Source organism: Oncorhynchus tshawytscha, linkage group LG14 (assembly GCF_018296145.1).
Source record: "Oncorhynchus tshawytscha isolate Ot180627B linkage group LG14, Otsh_v2.0, whole genome shotgun sequence".
NCBI classification, from domain to species: domain Eukaryota; kingdom Metazoa; phylum Chordata; class Actinopteri; order Salmoniformes; family Salmonidae; genus Oncorhynchus; species Oncorhynchus tshawytscha.
Genome location: NC_056442.1, coordinates 53,647,913 through 53,662,359, shown reverse-complemented (window position 1 = coordinate 53,662,359; position 14,447 = coordinate 53,647,913). Strand labels below are relative to the sequence as shown.

Here is a 14,447-nt window from a genome sequence, read left to right as displayed (position 1 = left end):
TCTGAAACTTCTTCCAGTGTCTACAAGCTGAACGTCTTTTCTCAGTTTGCTTGTGTTGACTACCTGGCCCCCTTGCTTGTGTTGACTACCTGGCCCCCTTGCTTGTGTTGACCACCTGGCCCCCTTGCTTGTGTTGACTACCTGGCCCCCTTGCTTGTGTTGACTACCTGGCCCCCTTGCTTGTGTTGACTACCTGGCCCCCTTGCTTGTGTTGACCACCTGGCCCCCTTGATTGTGTTGACTACCTGGCCCCCTTGCTTGTGTTGACTACCTGGCCCCCTTGCTTGTGTTGACTACCTGGCCCCCTTGCTTTTGTTGACCACCTGGCCCCCTTGCTTGTGTTGACCACCTGGCCCCCTTGCTTGTGTTGACCACCTGGCCCCCTTGCTTGTGTTGACCACCTGGCCCCCTTGCTTGTGTTGACTACCTGGCCCCCTTGCTTGTGTTGACTACCTGGCCCCCTTGCTTGTGTTGACTACCTGGCCCCCTTGCTTGTGTTGACCACCTGGCCCCCTTGCTTGTGTTGACCACCTGGCCCCCTTGCTTGTGTTGACCACCTGGCCCCCTTGCTTGTGTTGACCACCTGGCCCCCTTGCTTGTGTTGACCACCTGGCCCCCTTGCTTGTGTTGACCACCTGGCCCCCTTGCTTGTGTTGACCACCTGGCCCCCTTGCTTGTGTTGACCACCTGGCCCCCTTGCTTGTGTTGACTACCTGGCCCCCTTGCTTGTGTTGACCACCTGGCCCCCTTGCTTGTGTTGACTACCTGGCCCCCTTGCTTGTGTTGACCACCTAGCCCCCTTGCTTGTGTTGACAACCTGGCCCCCTTGCTTGTGTTGACTACCTGGCCCCCTTGCTTGTGTTGAATACCTAGCCCCCTTGCTTGTGTTGACTACCTGGCCCCCTTGCTTGTGTTGACTACCTGGCCCCCTTGCTTGTGTTGACTACCTGGCCCCCTTGCTTGTGTTGACTACCTAGCCCCCTTGCTTGTGTTGACTACCTAGCCCCCTTGCTTGTGTTGACTACCTGACCCCCTTGCTTGTGTTGACTACCTGGCCCCCTTGCTTGTGTTGACTACCTGGCCCCCTTGCTTGTGTTGACTACCTAGCCCCCTTGCTTGTGTTGACTACCTGGCCCCCTTGCTTGTGTTGACCACCTAGCCCCCTTGCTTGTGTTGACTACCTGGCCCCCTTGCTTGTGTTGACTACCTAGCCCCCTTGCTTGTGTTGACTACCTGGCCCCCTTGCTTGTGTTGACTACCTGGCCCCCTTGCTTGTGTTGACTACCTGGCCCCTTGCTTGTGTCGACTACCTGGCCCCCTTGCTTGTGTTGACTAACTGGCCCCCTTGCTTGTGTTGACTACCTAGCCCCCTTGCTTGTGTTGACTACCTGGCCCCCTTGCTTGTGTTGACCACCTGGCCCCCTTGATTGTGTTGACTACCTGGCCCCCTTGCTTGTGTTGACAACCTAGCCCCCTTGCTTGTGTTGACTACCTAGCCCCCTTGCTTGTGTTGACTACCTGGCCCCCTTGCTTGTGTTGACTACCTAGCCCCCTTGCTTGTGTCGACTACCTGCCCCCTTGCTTGTGTTGACTACCTGGTCCCCTTGCTTATGTTGACTACCTGGCCCCCTTGCTTGTGTTGACTACCTGGCCCCCTTGCTTGTGTTGACTACCTGGCCCCCTTGCTTGTGTTGACTACCTGGCCCCCTTGCTTGTGTTGACTACCTGGCCCCCTTGCTTGTGTTGACTACCTGGCCCCCTTGCTTGTGTTGACTACCTAGCCCCCTTGCTTGTGTTGACTACCTGGCCCCCTTGCTTGTGTTGACTACCTGGCCCCCTTGCTTGTGTTGACTACCTGGCCCCCTTGCTTGTGTTGACTACCTGGCCCCCTCCCCCACTCAGAAGTATAGGCTACTGATGTTACGAGCATGATTCAGAGGATGGGGACAGATTTCTAATGAGAAAAATAATGAATTTCGCTGTTTCAGGTCGAGTTAATTGATATTTTATAGTTATTCAATTTCAGTTTTGATTTAATTAGGTAGGTAAGCCTTGTTTTTAGTCATTCTTTTCAGGTTTTCTGTTCTGTTTCGGGAACCGGTTCCAACTCCTGGTTCAGTGTTCTCTCTCTCAGTGTGTGTGTGTTAATTTGTGTATTTCCTGTGCTACAATTCATTTTTATATGTTTTCTTAGAATGAAACCTGTTAAAAGCAGATTCAAGTGTTAGTTTCACAATGTTAGGTGGAACAACTTTGAATCACATGATTCAAAAGCTTGGGGCGGCAGGGTAGCCTAGTGGTTAGAGTGTTGGACTAGTAACCGGAAGGTTGCAAGTTCAAATCACCGAGCTGACAATCTGTCGTTCTGCCCCTGAACCGGCTTTTAACCCACTGTTCCTAGGCCGTCATTGAAAATAAGAATTTGTTCTTAACTGACTTGACTAGTTAAATAAATAAAATAAATAAATCACCGCCTATAAATAATATATCTAACTAAATCTCTCATCCCTCTCCCTCCTTCCCTCTCTCCCTCCAGCCGGTGGTGCGTCTGATAGAGGAGGCTGGTGGTCGTGGTCTGAAGGAGGTCCGGTTCATCACCTTACAGAACCACTACATCCTCAACATCAGAGAGGGCTTCCAGCAGAACGCTGTGTTCGGCTTCAGACGCCAGATCAAAAAACGACCCCTCTTCCTCTCCTCCGTGGTCCTCACGCCACACCTACAGTGAGTACTGGAGTACAACTACACTGAGTGTATAAAACATTCAGGACACCTTTCCATGACACAGACTGACCAGATGAATCCAGGTGAAACTATGATTCCTTATTGATGTCACTTGTTAAATCCACTTCAATCAGTGTAGATGACGGGGTTAAAGAAGGATTTTTAAGCCTTGAGACAGTTGAGACATGGATTGTGTATTTGTGCCATTCAGAGGGTGAATGGGGCAAGACAACATATTTAAGACTTGAGACTGCTGCTACCATAACAACCATAGTACACTGGAGACTGCTGCTACCATAACAACCATAGTACACTGGAGACTGCTGCTACCATAACAACCATAGTACACTGGAGACTGCTGCTACCATAGTACACTGGAGACTGCTGCTACCATAACAACCATAGTACACTAGAGACTGCTGCTACCATAACAACCATAGTACACTAGAGACTGCTGCTACCATAACAACCATAGTACACTGGAGACTGCTGCTACCATAACAACCATAGTACACTGGAGACTGCTGCTACCATAACAACCATAGTACACTAGAGACTGCTGCTACCATAACAACCATAGTACACTGGAGACTGCTGCTACCATAACAACCATAGTACACTGGAGACTGCTGCTACCATAACAACCATAGTACACTAGAGACTGCTGCTACCATAACAACCATAGTACACTGGAGACTGCTGCTACCATAACAACCATAGTACACTGGAGACTGCTGCTACCATAACAACCATAGCACACTGGAGACTTCTGCTACCATAACAACCATAGCACACTGGAGACTTCTGCTACCATAACTTGTCTTGTATGGATTCTCTCCCTGGAAGTAGCAGACAGAAAGTCAGTCATTCATTCTCTCCCTGGAAGTAACAGACAGTCAGGACCTAGTGTAGTGTAGCACATTATGCTAACTACCAGAACACAGTGCTGCCCTGTCCCTGTCCCTGTCCCTGCCCCTGTCCCTGTCCCTGTCCCTGTCCCTGTCCCTGCCCCTGTCCCTGTCCCTGTCCCTGTCCCTGTCCCTGTCCCTGTCCCTGTCCCTGTCCCTGTCCCTGTCCCTGCCCCTGCCCCTGTCCCTGCCCCCCCTGTCCCTGTCCCTGTCCCTGTCCCTGTCCCTGCCCCTGTCCCTGCCCCTGCCCCTTCCCCTGTCCCTGTCCCTGCCCCTGTCCCTGCCCCTGTCCCTGCCCCTGCCCCTGTCCCTGCCCCTGTCCCTGCCCCTGCCCCTGCCCCTGCCCCTGTCAGTCCTATCAGTCCAGTACTACTGCTACTGGGGGCAGCTAGACTGTCCTTCTCCAACCAGTCCTGGAACAAACAGATGGAAAGCGAGCGCGAGAAAGGGAGACAAAGGAAAGAGAGATAAAGAGAGAGAGAAAGAACAAGGAAGAGCGAGGGACAGAAGGGAACGGATGGAAAAGGAGGAGAGGGGGTCTAGAGGTCTTCCAGACAGCAGCATGACTGAACGCGTGTGAAACGGGACTGTGGGGAGTTGGAATGTGAGCAAGGGATTTGTCCCCGGGACTTTTTCATTTGTTTTCTTCTTTCCATCTACGGCTGATGCTTGACTGTTGTATTCTCCTCTGCTCCTGAGTCTCCTCTGCTCTAGTTACAGAGTCATGAGTCTCCTCTGCTCCTGAGTCTCCTCTGCTCTAGTCACTGAGTCATGAGTCTCCTCTGATTTAGTCACAGAGTCATGAGTCTCCTCTGCTCCTGAGTCTCCTCTGCTCTAGTCACCGAGTCATGAGTCTCCTCTGCTCTAGTCACAGAGTCATGAGTCTCCTCTGCTCCTGAGTCTCCTCTGCTCTAGTCACTGAGTCATGAGTCTCCTCTGCTCCTGAGTCTCCTCTGCTCTAGTCACAGAGTCATGAGTCTCCTCTGCTCCTGAGTCTCCTCTGCTCTAGTCACAGAGTCATGAGTCTCCTCTGATTTAGTCACCGAGTCATGAGTCTCCTCTGCTCTAGTCACAGAGTCATGAGTCTCCTCTGCTCTAGTCACCGAGTCATGAGTCTCCTCTGCTCTAGTCACAGAGTCATGAGTCTCCTCTGATTTAGTCACCGAGTCATGAGTCTCCTCTGCTCTAGTCACAGAGTCATGAGTCTCCTCTGCTCTAGTCACAGAGTCATGAGTCTCCTCTGCTCTAGTCACTGAGTCATGAGTCTCCTCTGCTCTAGTCACTGAGTCATGAGGCTCCTCTGCTCCTGAGTCTCCTCTGCTCTAGTCACTGAGTCATGAGTCTCCTCTGCTCCTGAGTCTCCTCTGCTCTAGTCACAGAGTCATGAGTCTCCTCTGCTCCTGAGTCTCCTCTGCTCTAGTCACTGAGTCATGAGTCTCCTCTGCTCTAGTCACAGAGTCATGAGTCTCCTCTGCTCTAGTCACTGAGTCATGAGTCTCCTCTGCTCTAGTCACTGAGTCATGAGTCTCCTCTGCTCCTGAGTCTCCTCTGCTCTAGTCACCGAGTCATGAGTCTCCTCTGCTCTAGTCACAGAGTCATGAGTCTCCTCTCGCAATAAAATGCAATCTTATGGTGGTCATTTTGAGTTCAGTGTACGTACCTGTGTGGGTGCGTGTCTGTGTGGGTGCATGTCTGTGTGGATATGTGTCTGTGTGGGTGTGTGTCTGTGTGGGTGCGTGTCTGTGTGGGTGTGTGTCTGTGTGGATACATGTATGTGTGGGTGTGTGTCTGTGTGGGTGCGTGTCTGTGTGGATACGTGTCTGTGTGGGTGCGTGTCTGTGTGGGTGCGTGTCTGTGTGGGTGCGTGTCTGTGTGGGTGCGTGTCTGTGTGGATACGTGTCTGTGTGGGTGCGTGTCTGTGTGGGTGCGTGTCTGTGTGGATACGTGTCTGTGTGGGTGTGTGTCTGTGTGGGTGCGTGTCTGTGTGGATACGTGTATGTGTGGGTGTGTGTATGTGTGGGTGCGTGTCTGTGTGGATACGTGTCTGTGTGGGTGTGTGTATGTGTGGGTGCGTGTCTGTGTGGATACGTGTCTGTGTGGGTGTGTGTATGTGTGGGTGTGTGTCTGTGTGGGTGCGTGTCTGTGTGGATACGTGTCTGTGTGGGTGCGTGTCTGTGTGGGTGCGTGTCTGTGTGGGTGCATGTCTGTGTGGATACGTGTCTGTGTGGGTGTGTGTCTGTGGGTGCGTGTCTGTGTGGGTGCGTGTCTGTGTGGATACGTGTCTGTGTGGGTGTGTGTCTGTGTGGGTGCGTGTCTGTGTGGATACGTGTCTGTGTGGGTGTGTGTATGTGTGGGTGTGTGTCTGTGTGGATACGTGTCTGTGTGGGTGTGTGTATGTGTGGGTGTGTGTCTGTGTGGGTGCGTGTCTGTGTGGATACGTGTCTGTGTGGGTGCGTGTCTGTGTGGGTGCGTGTCTGTGTGGGTGCATGTCTGTGTGGATACGTGTCTGTGTGGGTGTGTGTCTGTGGGTGCGTGTCTGTGTGGGTGCGTGTCTGTGTGGATACGTGTCTGTGTGGGTGTGTGTCTGTGTGGGTGCGTGTCTGTGTGGATACGTGTCTGTGTGGGTGTGTGTATGTGTGGGTGTGTGTATGTGTGGGTGCGTGTCTGTGTGGATACGTGTCTGTGTGGGTGTGTGTATGTGTGGGTGCGTGTCTGTGTGGATACGTGTCTGTGTGGGTGTGTGTATGTGTGGGTGTGTGTATGTGTGGGTGCGTGTCTGTGTGGATACGTGTCTGTGTGGGTGTGTGTATGTGTGGATACGTGTCTGTGTGGGTGTGTGTATGTGTGGGTGCGTGCCTGTGTGGATACGTGTCTGTGTGGGTGTGTGTATGTGTGGGTGCGTGCCTGTGTGGATACGTGTCTGTGTGGGTGTGTGTATGTGTGGGTGTGTGTCTGTGTGGGTGCGTGCCTGTGTGGATACGTGTCTGTGTGGGTGTGTGTATGTGTGGATACGTGTCTGTGTGGGTGTGTGTATGTGTGGGTGCGTGTCTGTGTGGATACGTGTCTGTGTGGGTGTGTGTATGTGTGGGTGTGTGTATGTGTGGGTGCGTGTCTGTGTGGATACGTGTCTGTGTGGGTGTGTGTATGTGTGGGTGTGTGTCTGTGTGGATACGTGTCTGTGTGTATGTGTGGGTGTGTGTCTGTGTGGGTGCGTGCCTGTGTGGATACGTGTCTGTGTGGATACGTGTCTGTGTGGGTGTGTGTATGTGTGGGTGTGTGTATGTGTGGGTGCGTGTCTGTGTGGATACGTGTCTGTGTGGGTGTGTGTATGTGTGGGTGTGTGTCTGTGTGGGTGCGTGTCTGTGTGGATACGTGTCTGTGTGGGTGTGTGTCTGTGTGGATACGTGTCTGTGTGGGTGTGTGTATGTGTGGATACGTGTCTGTGTGGGTGTGTGTATGTGTGGGTGCGTGCCTGTGTGCTTTAGGAATGTCCTGCTGACCACACGGTGGAAGTCATTAGCTTGATTGGCTCTGTAGCTGCTTGGGAGATAGTTCTCACTTTGGGCAAAAACACACACAAATACACGTGTCTGTTCACCTTGCTGAAACACACCCCCCTCCTTCATGCTTTCACCTCTTCCTCTCTTCCTCTCTTCCTCTCCTCCTGCATCTATCCATCTCTTTATCTTCCCCCTTCCCTCGTGCTATCTGGTTCTTTCATTACAGTCTTTCTCTCTCTCTCTCTCTCTCTCTCTCTCTCTCTCTTCCCTGTGATCTTCTCAGAAGACATGGGAGAATAAAGCACCTGATTGTGGGGACAGATTTCAGCGTGACACTCAAACAAAGCAAGACAGAACTGAGATGAAAGATGAGACTGTCAGGGGAGAGAGAGGGAGGGAGAGTGAAAGAGAAACTGTCACTGTGAAGCAGAGAATCACACACACAGACACGGAGATGAGGCGAATACCATTAAGACGTGGAGTCTGAGCCAGAGAGAACATGTCAGTGATCTTACTGTTGGTGACTCAAATGACAGACCGGCCGGCCCATCTGACAGCCTCCCGATATGCCCGTGCTTTGTGTTTTTCTCATCCTGTGTCAGCTCCTCATTTCTGTGAATGTCATAGTCTTCTCTTTGGCTGCCGCTGCTGTAGTAGTGTATCGCTCTGCTTCTAGCACTATGACACAATCGCGGGTGACAGGAACTATGACACCATCGTGGGTGACAGGAACTATGACACAATCGCGGGTGACAGGAACTATGACACCATCATGGGTGACAGGGACTATGACACCATCGTGGGTGACAGGGACTATGACACCATTGTGGGTGACAGGGACTATGACACCATCGTGGGTGACAGGAACTATGACACCATCGTGGGTGACAGGGACTATGACACCATCGTGGGTGACAGGGACTATGACACCATCGTGGGTGACAGGGACTATGACACCATTGTGGGTGACAGGAACTATGACACCATCGTGGGTGACAGGGACTATGACACCATCGTGGGTGACAGGGACTATGACACCATCGTGGGTGACAGGGACTATGACACCATCGTGGGTGACAGGGACTATGACACCATCGTGGGTGACAGGGACTATGACACCATCGTGGGTGACAGGGACTATGACACCATCGTGGGTGACAGGCACTATGGCACCATCGTGGGTGACAGGGACTATGACACCATCGTGGGTGACAGGGACTATGACACCATCGTGGGTGACAGGGGCTATGACACCATCGTGGGTGTCAGGGACTATGACACCATCGTGGGTGACAGGGACTATGACACCATTGTGGGTGACAGGAACTATGACACCATCGTGGGTGACAGGGACTATGACACCATCGTGGGTGACAGGGACTATGACACCATCATGGGTGACAGGGACTATGACACCATCGTGGGTGACAGGGACTATGACACCATCGTGGGTGACAGGGACTATGACACCATCGTGGGTGACAGGGACTATGACACCATCGTGGGTGACAGGGACTATGACACCATCGTGGGTGACAGGGACTATGACACCATCGTGGGTGACAGGGACTATGACACCATCGTGGGTGACAGGGACTATGACACCATCATGGGTGACAGGGACTATGGCACCATCGTGGGTGACAGGGACTATGACACCATCGTGGGTGACAGGGACTATGACACCATCGTGGGTGACAGGGACTATGACACCATCGTGGGTGACAGGGACTATGACACCATCGTGGGTGACAGGAACTATGACACCATCGTGGGTGACAGGGACTATGACACCATCGTGGGTGACAGGGACTATGACACCATCGTGGGTGACAGGGACTATGACACCATCATGGGTGACAGGCACTATGGCACCATCGTGGGTGACAGGGACTATGACACCATCGTGGGTGACAGGGACTATGACACCATCGTGGGTGACAGGGACTATGACACCATCGTGGGTGACAGGGACTATGACACCATCGTGGGTGACAGGAACTATGACACCATCGTGGGTGACAGGGACTATGACACCATCGTGGGTGACAGGGACTATGACACCATCGTGGGTGACAGGGACTAGGACATCGTGGGTGACAGGGACTATGACATCGTGGGTGACAGGGACTAGGACATCGTGGGTGACAGGGACTATGACATCGTGGGTGACAGGGACTATGACACCATCGTGGGTGACAGGGACTATGACACCATCGTGGGTGACAGGGACTAGGACATCGTGGGTGACAGGGACTAGGACATCGTGGGTGACAGGAACTATGACACCATCGTGGGTGACAGGGACTATGACACCATCGTGGTTGACAGGGACTAGGACATCGTGGGTGACAGGGATCATGCTGGTTATAATGCATGATGTGGTGGAGATGCAGCTTTATTGGTTATTCAGCGTTAGCGTAGCTTCTAATGAAATAAAATATTGTTGTATTGTTCCGGATGTGGTTTATAATTCTAAAAGTGAGCAATATAATATTCCCAGGACTGGTGTATAAATCTGTCTCTCCCCTCCCTCCCATTCTTCTCTTTTCCAGGACTCTTGGTGGCCTCTCCTCTTTCCCCATCTCCTCCTCCACTCTGGATCTGTCTGTTTCTCTCCCCCTCTCTCCCACCTTCACCAACCCTCCCAGCGTATTCCCGGAAACATGGTTACCCATGACAACCAGCCAGGACTTCCTGCAGGTTCCGGTATCCCGTGACGACCGGAGCTATCGGACCGTCTACACCCTCTTCCACAAGACGGTGTCCGAAACCAAGTTCCGCATCCTGAAGATCCTCCGCGTCCAGAACCCCTTCCTCTGGGAGAAATACAAGCGGTAAGTTATCATAGTTATTACACAGAAATTCACCTGGGTCCTGGTGGAGGTAAGGAGATGGTTGAGTTAGTAGCTACACACTTATTAGCAGTTAGTTTGTTATGAATGTCTGAATCACGGCTCTTGTGTTCCTGTAGATAGATGGCTGCTACACCAGTCCTGCTTTAGACCAGACCTAGGGGATAGACTGATGTCTGATCCTGCTTTAGACGAGACCTAGGGGATAGACTGATGTCTGATCCTGCTTTAGACCAGACCTAGGGGACAGACTGATGTCTGATCCTGCTTTAGACGAGACCTAGGGGACAGACTGATGTCTGATCCTGCTTTAGACCAGACCTAGGGGACAGACTGATGTCTGATCCTGCCTTAGACCAGACCTAGGGGACAGACTGATGTCTGATCCTGCTTTAGACCAGACCTAGGGGACAGACTGATGTCTGATCCTGCCTTAGACCAGACCTAGGGGACAGACTGATGTCTGATCCTGCTTTAGACCAGACCTAGGGGATAGACTGATGTCTGATCCTGCTTTAGACCAGACCTAGGGGATAGACTGATGTCTGATCCTGCAATAGACCAGACCTAGGGGATAGACTGATGTCTGATCCTGCTTTAGACCAGACCTAGGGGACAGACTGATGTCTGATCCTGCTTTAGACCAGACCTAGGGGACAGACTGATGTCTCTCTGCTATGGCCCTGAATATGAATGCTCTGGAAGGGGTCTGTTCCAGGCTAAATGGCTCTGATGCCAGAATGCACCAGAATGCTTTCAATTGGGGCCAAAAAAGAGGTCATTGGTGTTGTTGTGGTTAGTGTTGTGTTTCAATATGACTGAATGCTGTGGGTGCTTTGTTCTGTACGAATGGTGAGAGCCAAGCTGTGTGTGTGTGTGTGTGTGTGTTCAATGTGTGCGTGTGTGTTGTGTGTGTGTGTGTGTGTGTGCGTGTGTGTGTGTATGTGTTCAGTGTGTGTGTGTGTGTGTGTTCAGTGTGTTCAGTGTGTGTGTGTGTGTTGTGTGTGTGTGTGTGTGTGTTCAGTGTGTGCGTGTGTGTTCAGTGTGTGTGTGTGTGTTCAGTGTGTGTGTGTGCGTGTGTGTGTGTGTGTGTGTCAGTGTGTGTGTGTGTCTGAACACACAGCTGGGCTCTCACGATTAGTGTAACCCACTTGTGAAGGTGAGACCGTGAGAACCGGGATTCAGAAGCACAGGAAGTGTTTTTTTTTATATACAGCCCGTTGCCATAGATACGGCAGAAGGGAATAGAGCACAGAGAGGATGAGTCAGGGGGTGGTGTGTGTGAGTGTGTGTGTGTGTGTGTGTGTGTGTAGTACTTGGTAGAATCAGTGAATCAAATAGACTAAACTGTAGAGTTAAAGCTGTTTCACTGTATCTGGTTCAAAAGTGTAAACATTCAATCACTAAATATCTCAAAAATAACACACATACGATCACTAGACTGAAGACATCATTAATACCCCCCCCTCCTCTCCCCCTGACAGGAAGAAGGAGTACATGTCTCGTCGTCTCTCAGAGATGGACAGGATGCTGAGCGAGCGTCACCTTTTCCACGGCACCTCCACTGAGGTGGTAGAGGGCATCTGCAAACACAACTTTGACCCGCGTGTCAGTGGCAAACACGCCACCATGTTCGGACAAGGCTCCTACTTCGCCCGCAAGGCCGTCTACTCCCATAACTTCTCCAAGCGCTCTCCTAAAGGGATCCACTCCATGTTCCTGGCCAAAGTGCTCACTGGCAGGTTAGTAGTCTGTACGGGATTACTATGTCCTCACTGGCAGGTTAGTAGTCTTTATGGGATTACTGTGTCCTCACTGACAGGTTAGTAGTCTTTATGGGATTACTATGTCCTCACTGACAGTCTTTATGGGATTACTATGTTCTCACTGGCAGGTTAGTAGTCTGTATGGGATTACTATGTCCTCACTGGCATGTTAGTAGTCTTTATGGGATTACTATGTCCTCACTGGCAGGTTAGTAGTCTTTATGGGATTACTATGTCCTCACTGACAGGTTAGTAGTCTTTATGGGATTACTTTGTCCTCACTGGCAGGTTAGTAGTCTTTATTGGATTACTACGTCCTCACTGACAGTCTTTATGGGGTTACTATGTCCTCACTGACAGTCTTTATGGGATTACTATGTCCTCACTGGCAGGTTAGTAGTCTTTATGGGATTACTATGTCCTCACTGGCAGTTTAGTAGTCTTTATGGGATTACTATGTCCTCACTGACAGTCTTTATGGGATTACTATGTCCTCACTGGCAGGTTAGCAGTCTTTATGGGATTACTATATCCTCACTGGCAGGTTAGTAGTCTTTATGGGATTACTTTGTCCTCACTGGCAGGTTAGTAGTCTTTATGGGATTACTATGTCCTCACTGACAGTCTTTATGGGGTTACTATGTCCTCACTGACAGTCTTTATGGGATTACTATGTCCTCACTGGCAGGTTAGTAGTCTTTATGGGATTACTATGTCCTCACTGGCAGTTTAGTAGTCTTTATGGGATTACTATGTCCTCACTGACAGTCTTTATGGGATTACTATGTCCTCACTGGCAGGTTAGCAGTCTTTATGGGATTACAATATCCTCACTGGCAGGTTAGTAGTCTTTATGGGATTACTATGTCCTCACAGTCTTTATGGGATTACTGTGATTTATAGCATCACACAGAAATGTGGTTGGAGAACTCTTCCTGAACTCAGTAGACCACTACTGGTTAGTCATCCATGATTGTTCCATTTGGTGAGCACTCGCAGAACTTGACATTGTTCCTCTCTCCTCTGTGTCTCCAGGTTTACAGTGGGGAACCCCTCCATGCGTCGGCCGCCCCCACTCAGCCCCCGCGACCCCTCCAGTGACCTGTACGACTCGTGTGTAGACAACTGGGTGGACCCCCAGATCTATGTTATCTTTAACGACGACCAGAGCTACCCCTACTTTATCATCCAGTACGAAGAGGTTCCCAGTACCGTGGCTATCTGACACAGAGCAGACTGAACCAAACCCAGTACTGTGGCTGAGAACAGACCAGACAGAACCAAACCCAGTACTGTGCCTGAGAACAGACCAGACAGAACCAAACCCAGTACTGTGGCTGAGAACAGACCAGACAGAACCAAACCCAGTACTGTGGCTGAGAACAGACCAGACTGAACCAAACCCAGTACTGTGGCTGAGAACAGACCAGACAGAACCAAACCCAGTACTGTGGCTGAGAACAGACCAGACAGAACCAAACCCAGTACTGTGGCTGAGAACAGACCAGACAGAACCAAACCCAGTACTGTGGCTGAGAGCAGACCAGACAGAACCAAACCCAGTACTGTGGCTGAGAACAGACCAGACAGAACCAAACCCAGTACTGTGGCTGAGAGCAGACCAGACAGAACCAAACCCAGTACTGTGGCTGAGAACAGACCAGACCGAACCAAACCAGAGCTAACTCATACTGCATCATCAGTATGAAGAGTTAACCGGTACTGTCAACATCTGAGATCTATTGGTTCCTCCCTACACCCGTCAACCACAGCAGCTTCCATCTGTATGCTGTTGGTTTGAAGCCCTTAAATTGGACAGTGGATGGCATTTCATTTGGACACAATTCTGTGTGAATAGACATTAGCGTCTGCCATTTTGGGTCTGAACAGTTTCATTTGGACACAATGCTGTGTGAATAGACATTAGCGTCTGCCATTTTGGGTCTGAACAGTGGACAGTTTCATTTGGACACAATGCTGTGTGAATAGACATTAGCGTCTGCCATTTTGGGTCTGAACAGTGGACAGTTTAATTTGGACACAATGCTGTGTGAATAGACATTAGCGTCTGCCATTTTGGGTCTGAACAGTTTAATTTGGACACAATGCTGTGAGAATAGACATTAGCGTCTGCCATTTTGGGTCTGAACAGTGGACAGTTTAATTTGGACCCAATGTTGTGTGAATGGATAATTGCCTTGGCGTCTGCCATTTTGGATCCCCATCGGGACTGAACAGTAGACAGAGTCACTGAGACTCAGTGCTGGAGTGACCACATTACGTTTCTGTTTAAAACATAACAGACATATTTGGTGAGATAAGCTGTACGTACGTTCTTTTTGTTTATATTTGAACTGTGTGCCTTTTGTTCATAAAATTGTTTATTTATGTTAGTTAATGTAACATTGAGTAAATAAATAATCTAAAAGAGAAAATCATAGCGCTGTCCAGGCTGCTTTTATTGCCCAGTTTTATATTTCATTGGCAGTTTGAGTACACTCTTTCTACAACCTCAGCAAACACTGGTCCTGTTTTATGGGCCTACTGTAAGTAGCCTATATGCAGCCAAGACAGAAAGATAACCGCAGTCATAAGAGCATAATATACAAGGAATTTCTAAAAGCTGCTAATGAGAACCTTGATGACCTTGCACCTAGCCGGTGGGAATTCCGGTGGGGTGACCCCACCCAGTCA

General features: G+C 50.5%; 1 protein-coding gene across 1 annotated transcript in view; it reads left to right on the top strand.

Moving 5' to 3' along the window:
• LOC112239214 (protein mono-ADP-ribosyltransferase TIPARP-like) overlaps positions 1 to 14,191 on the top strand; it is a 32,616-nt gene extending 18,425 nt beyond the window's left edge. Inside the window, exons 4-7 of the mRNA XM_042297675.1 lie at positions 2,537 to 2,724; positions 9,688 to 9,969; positions 11,472 to 11,729; positions 12,789 to 14,191. Coding sequence (XP_042153609.1) covers positions 2,537 to 2,724; positions 9,688 to 9,969; positions 11,472 to 11,729; positions 12,789 to 12,978 — 918 coding nt within the window. The 3' untranslated portion in view covers positions 12,979 to 14,191. The remainder of the gene's footprint in view (positions 1 to 2,536; positions 2,725 to 9,687; positions 9,970 to 11,471; positions 11,730 to 12,788) is intronic.
• Positions 14,192 to 14,447: the final 256 nt, after the last annotated feature.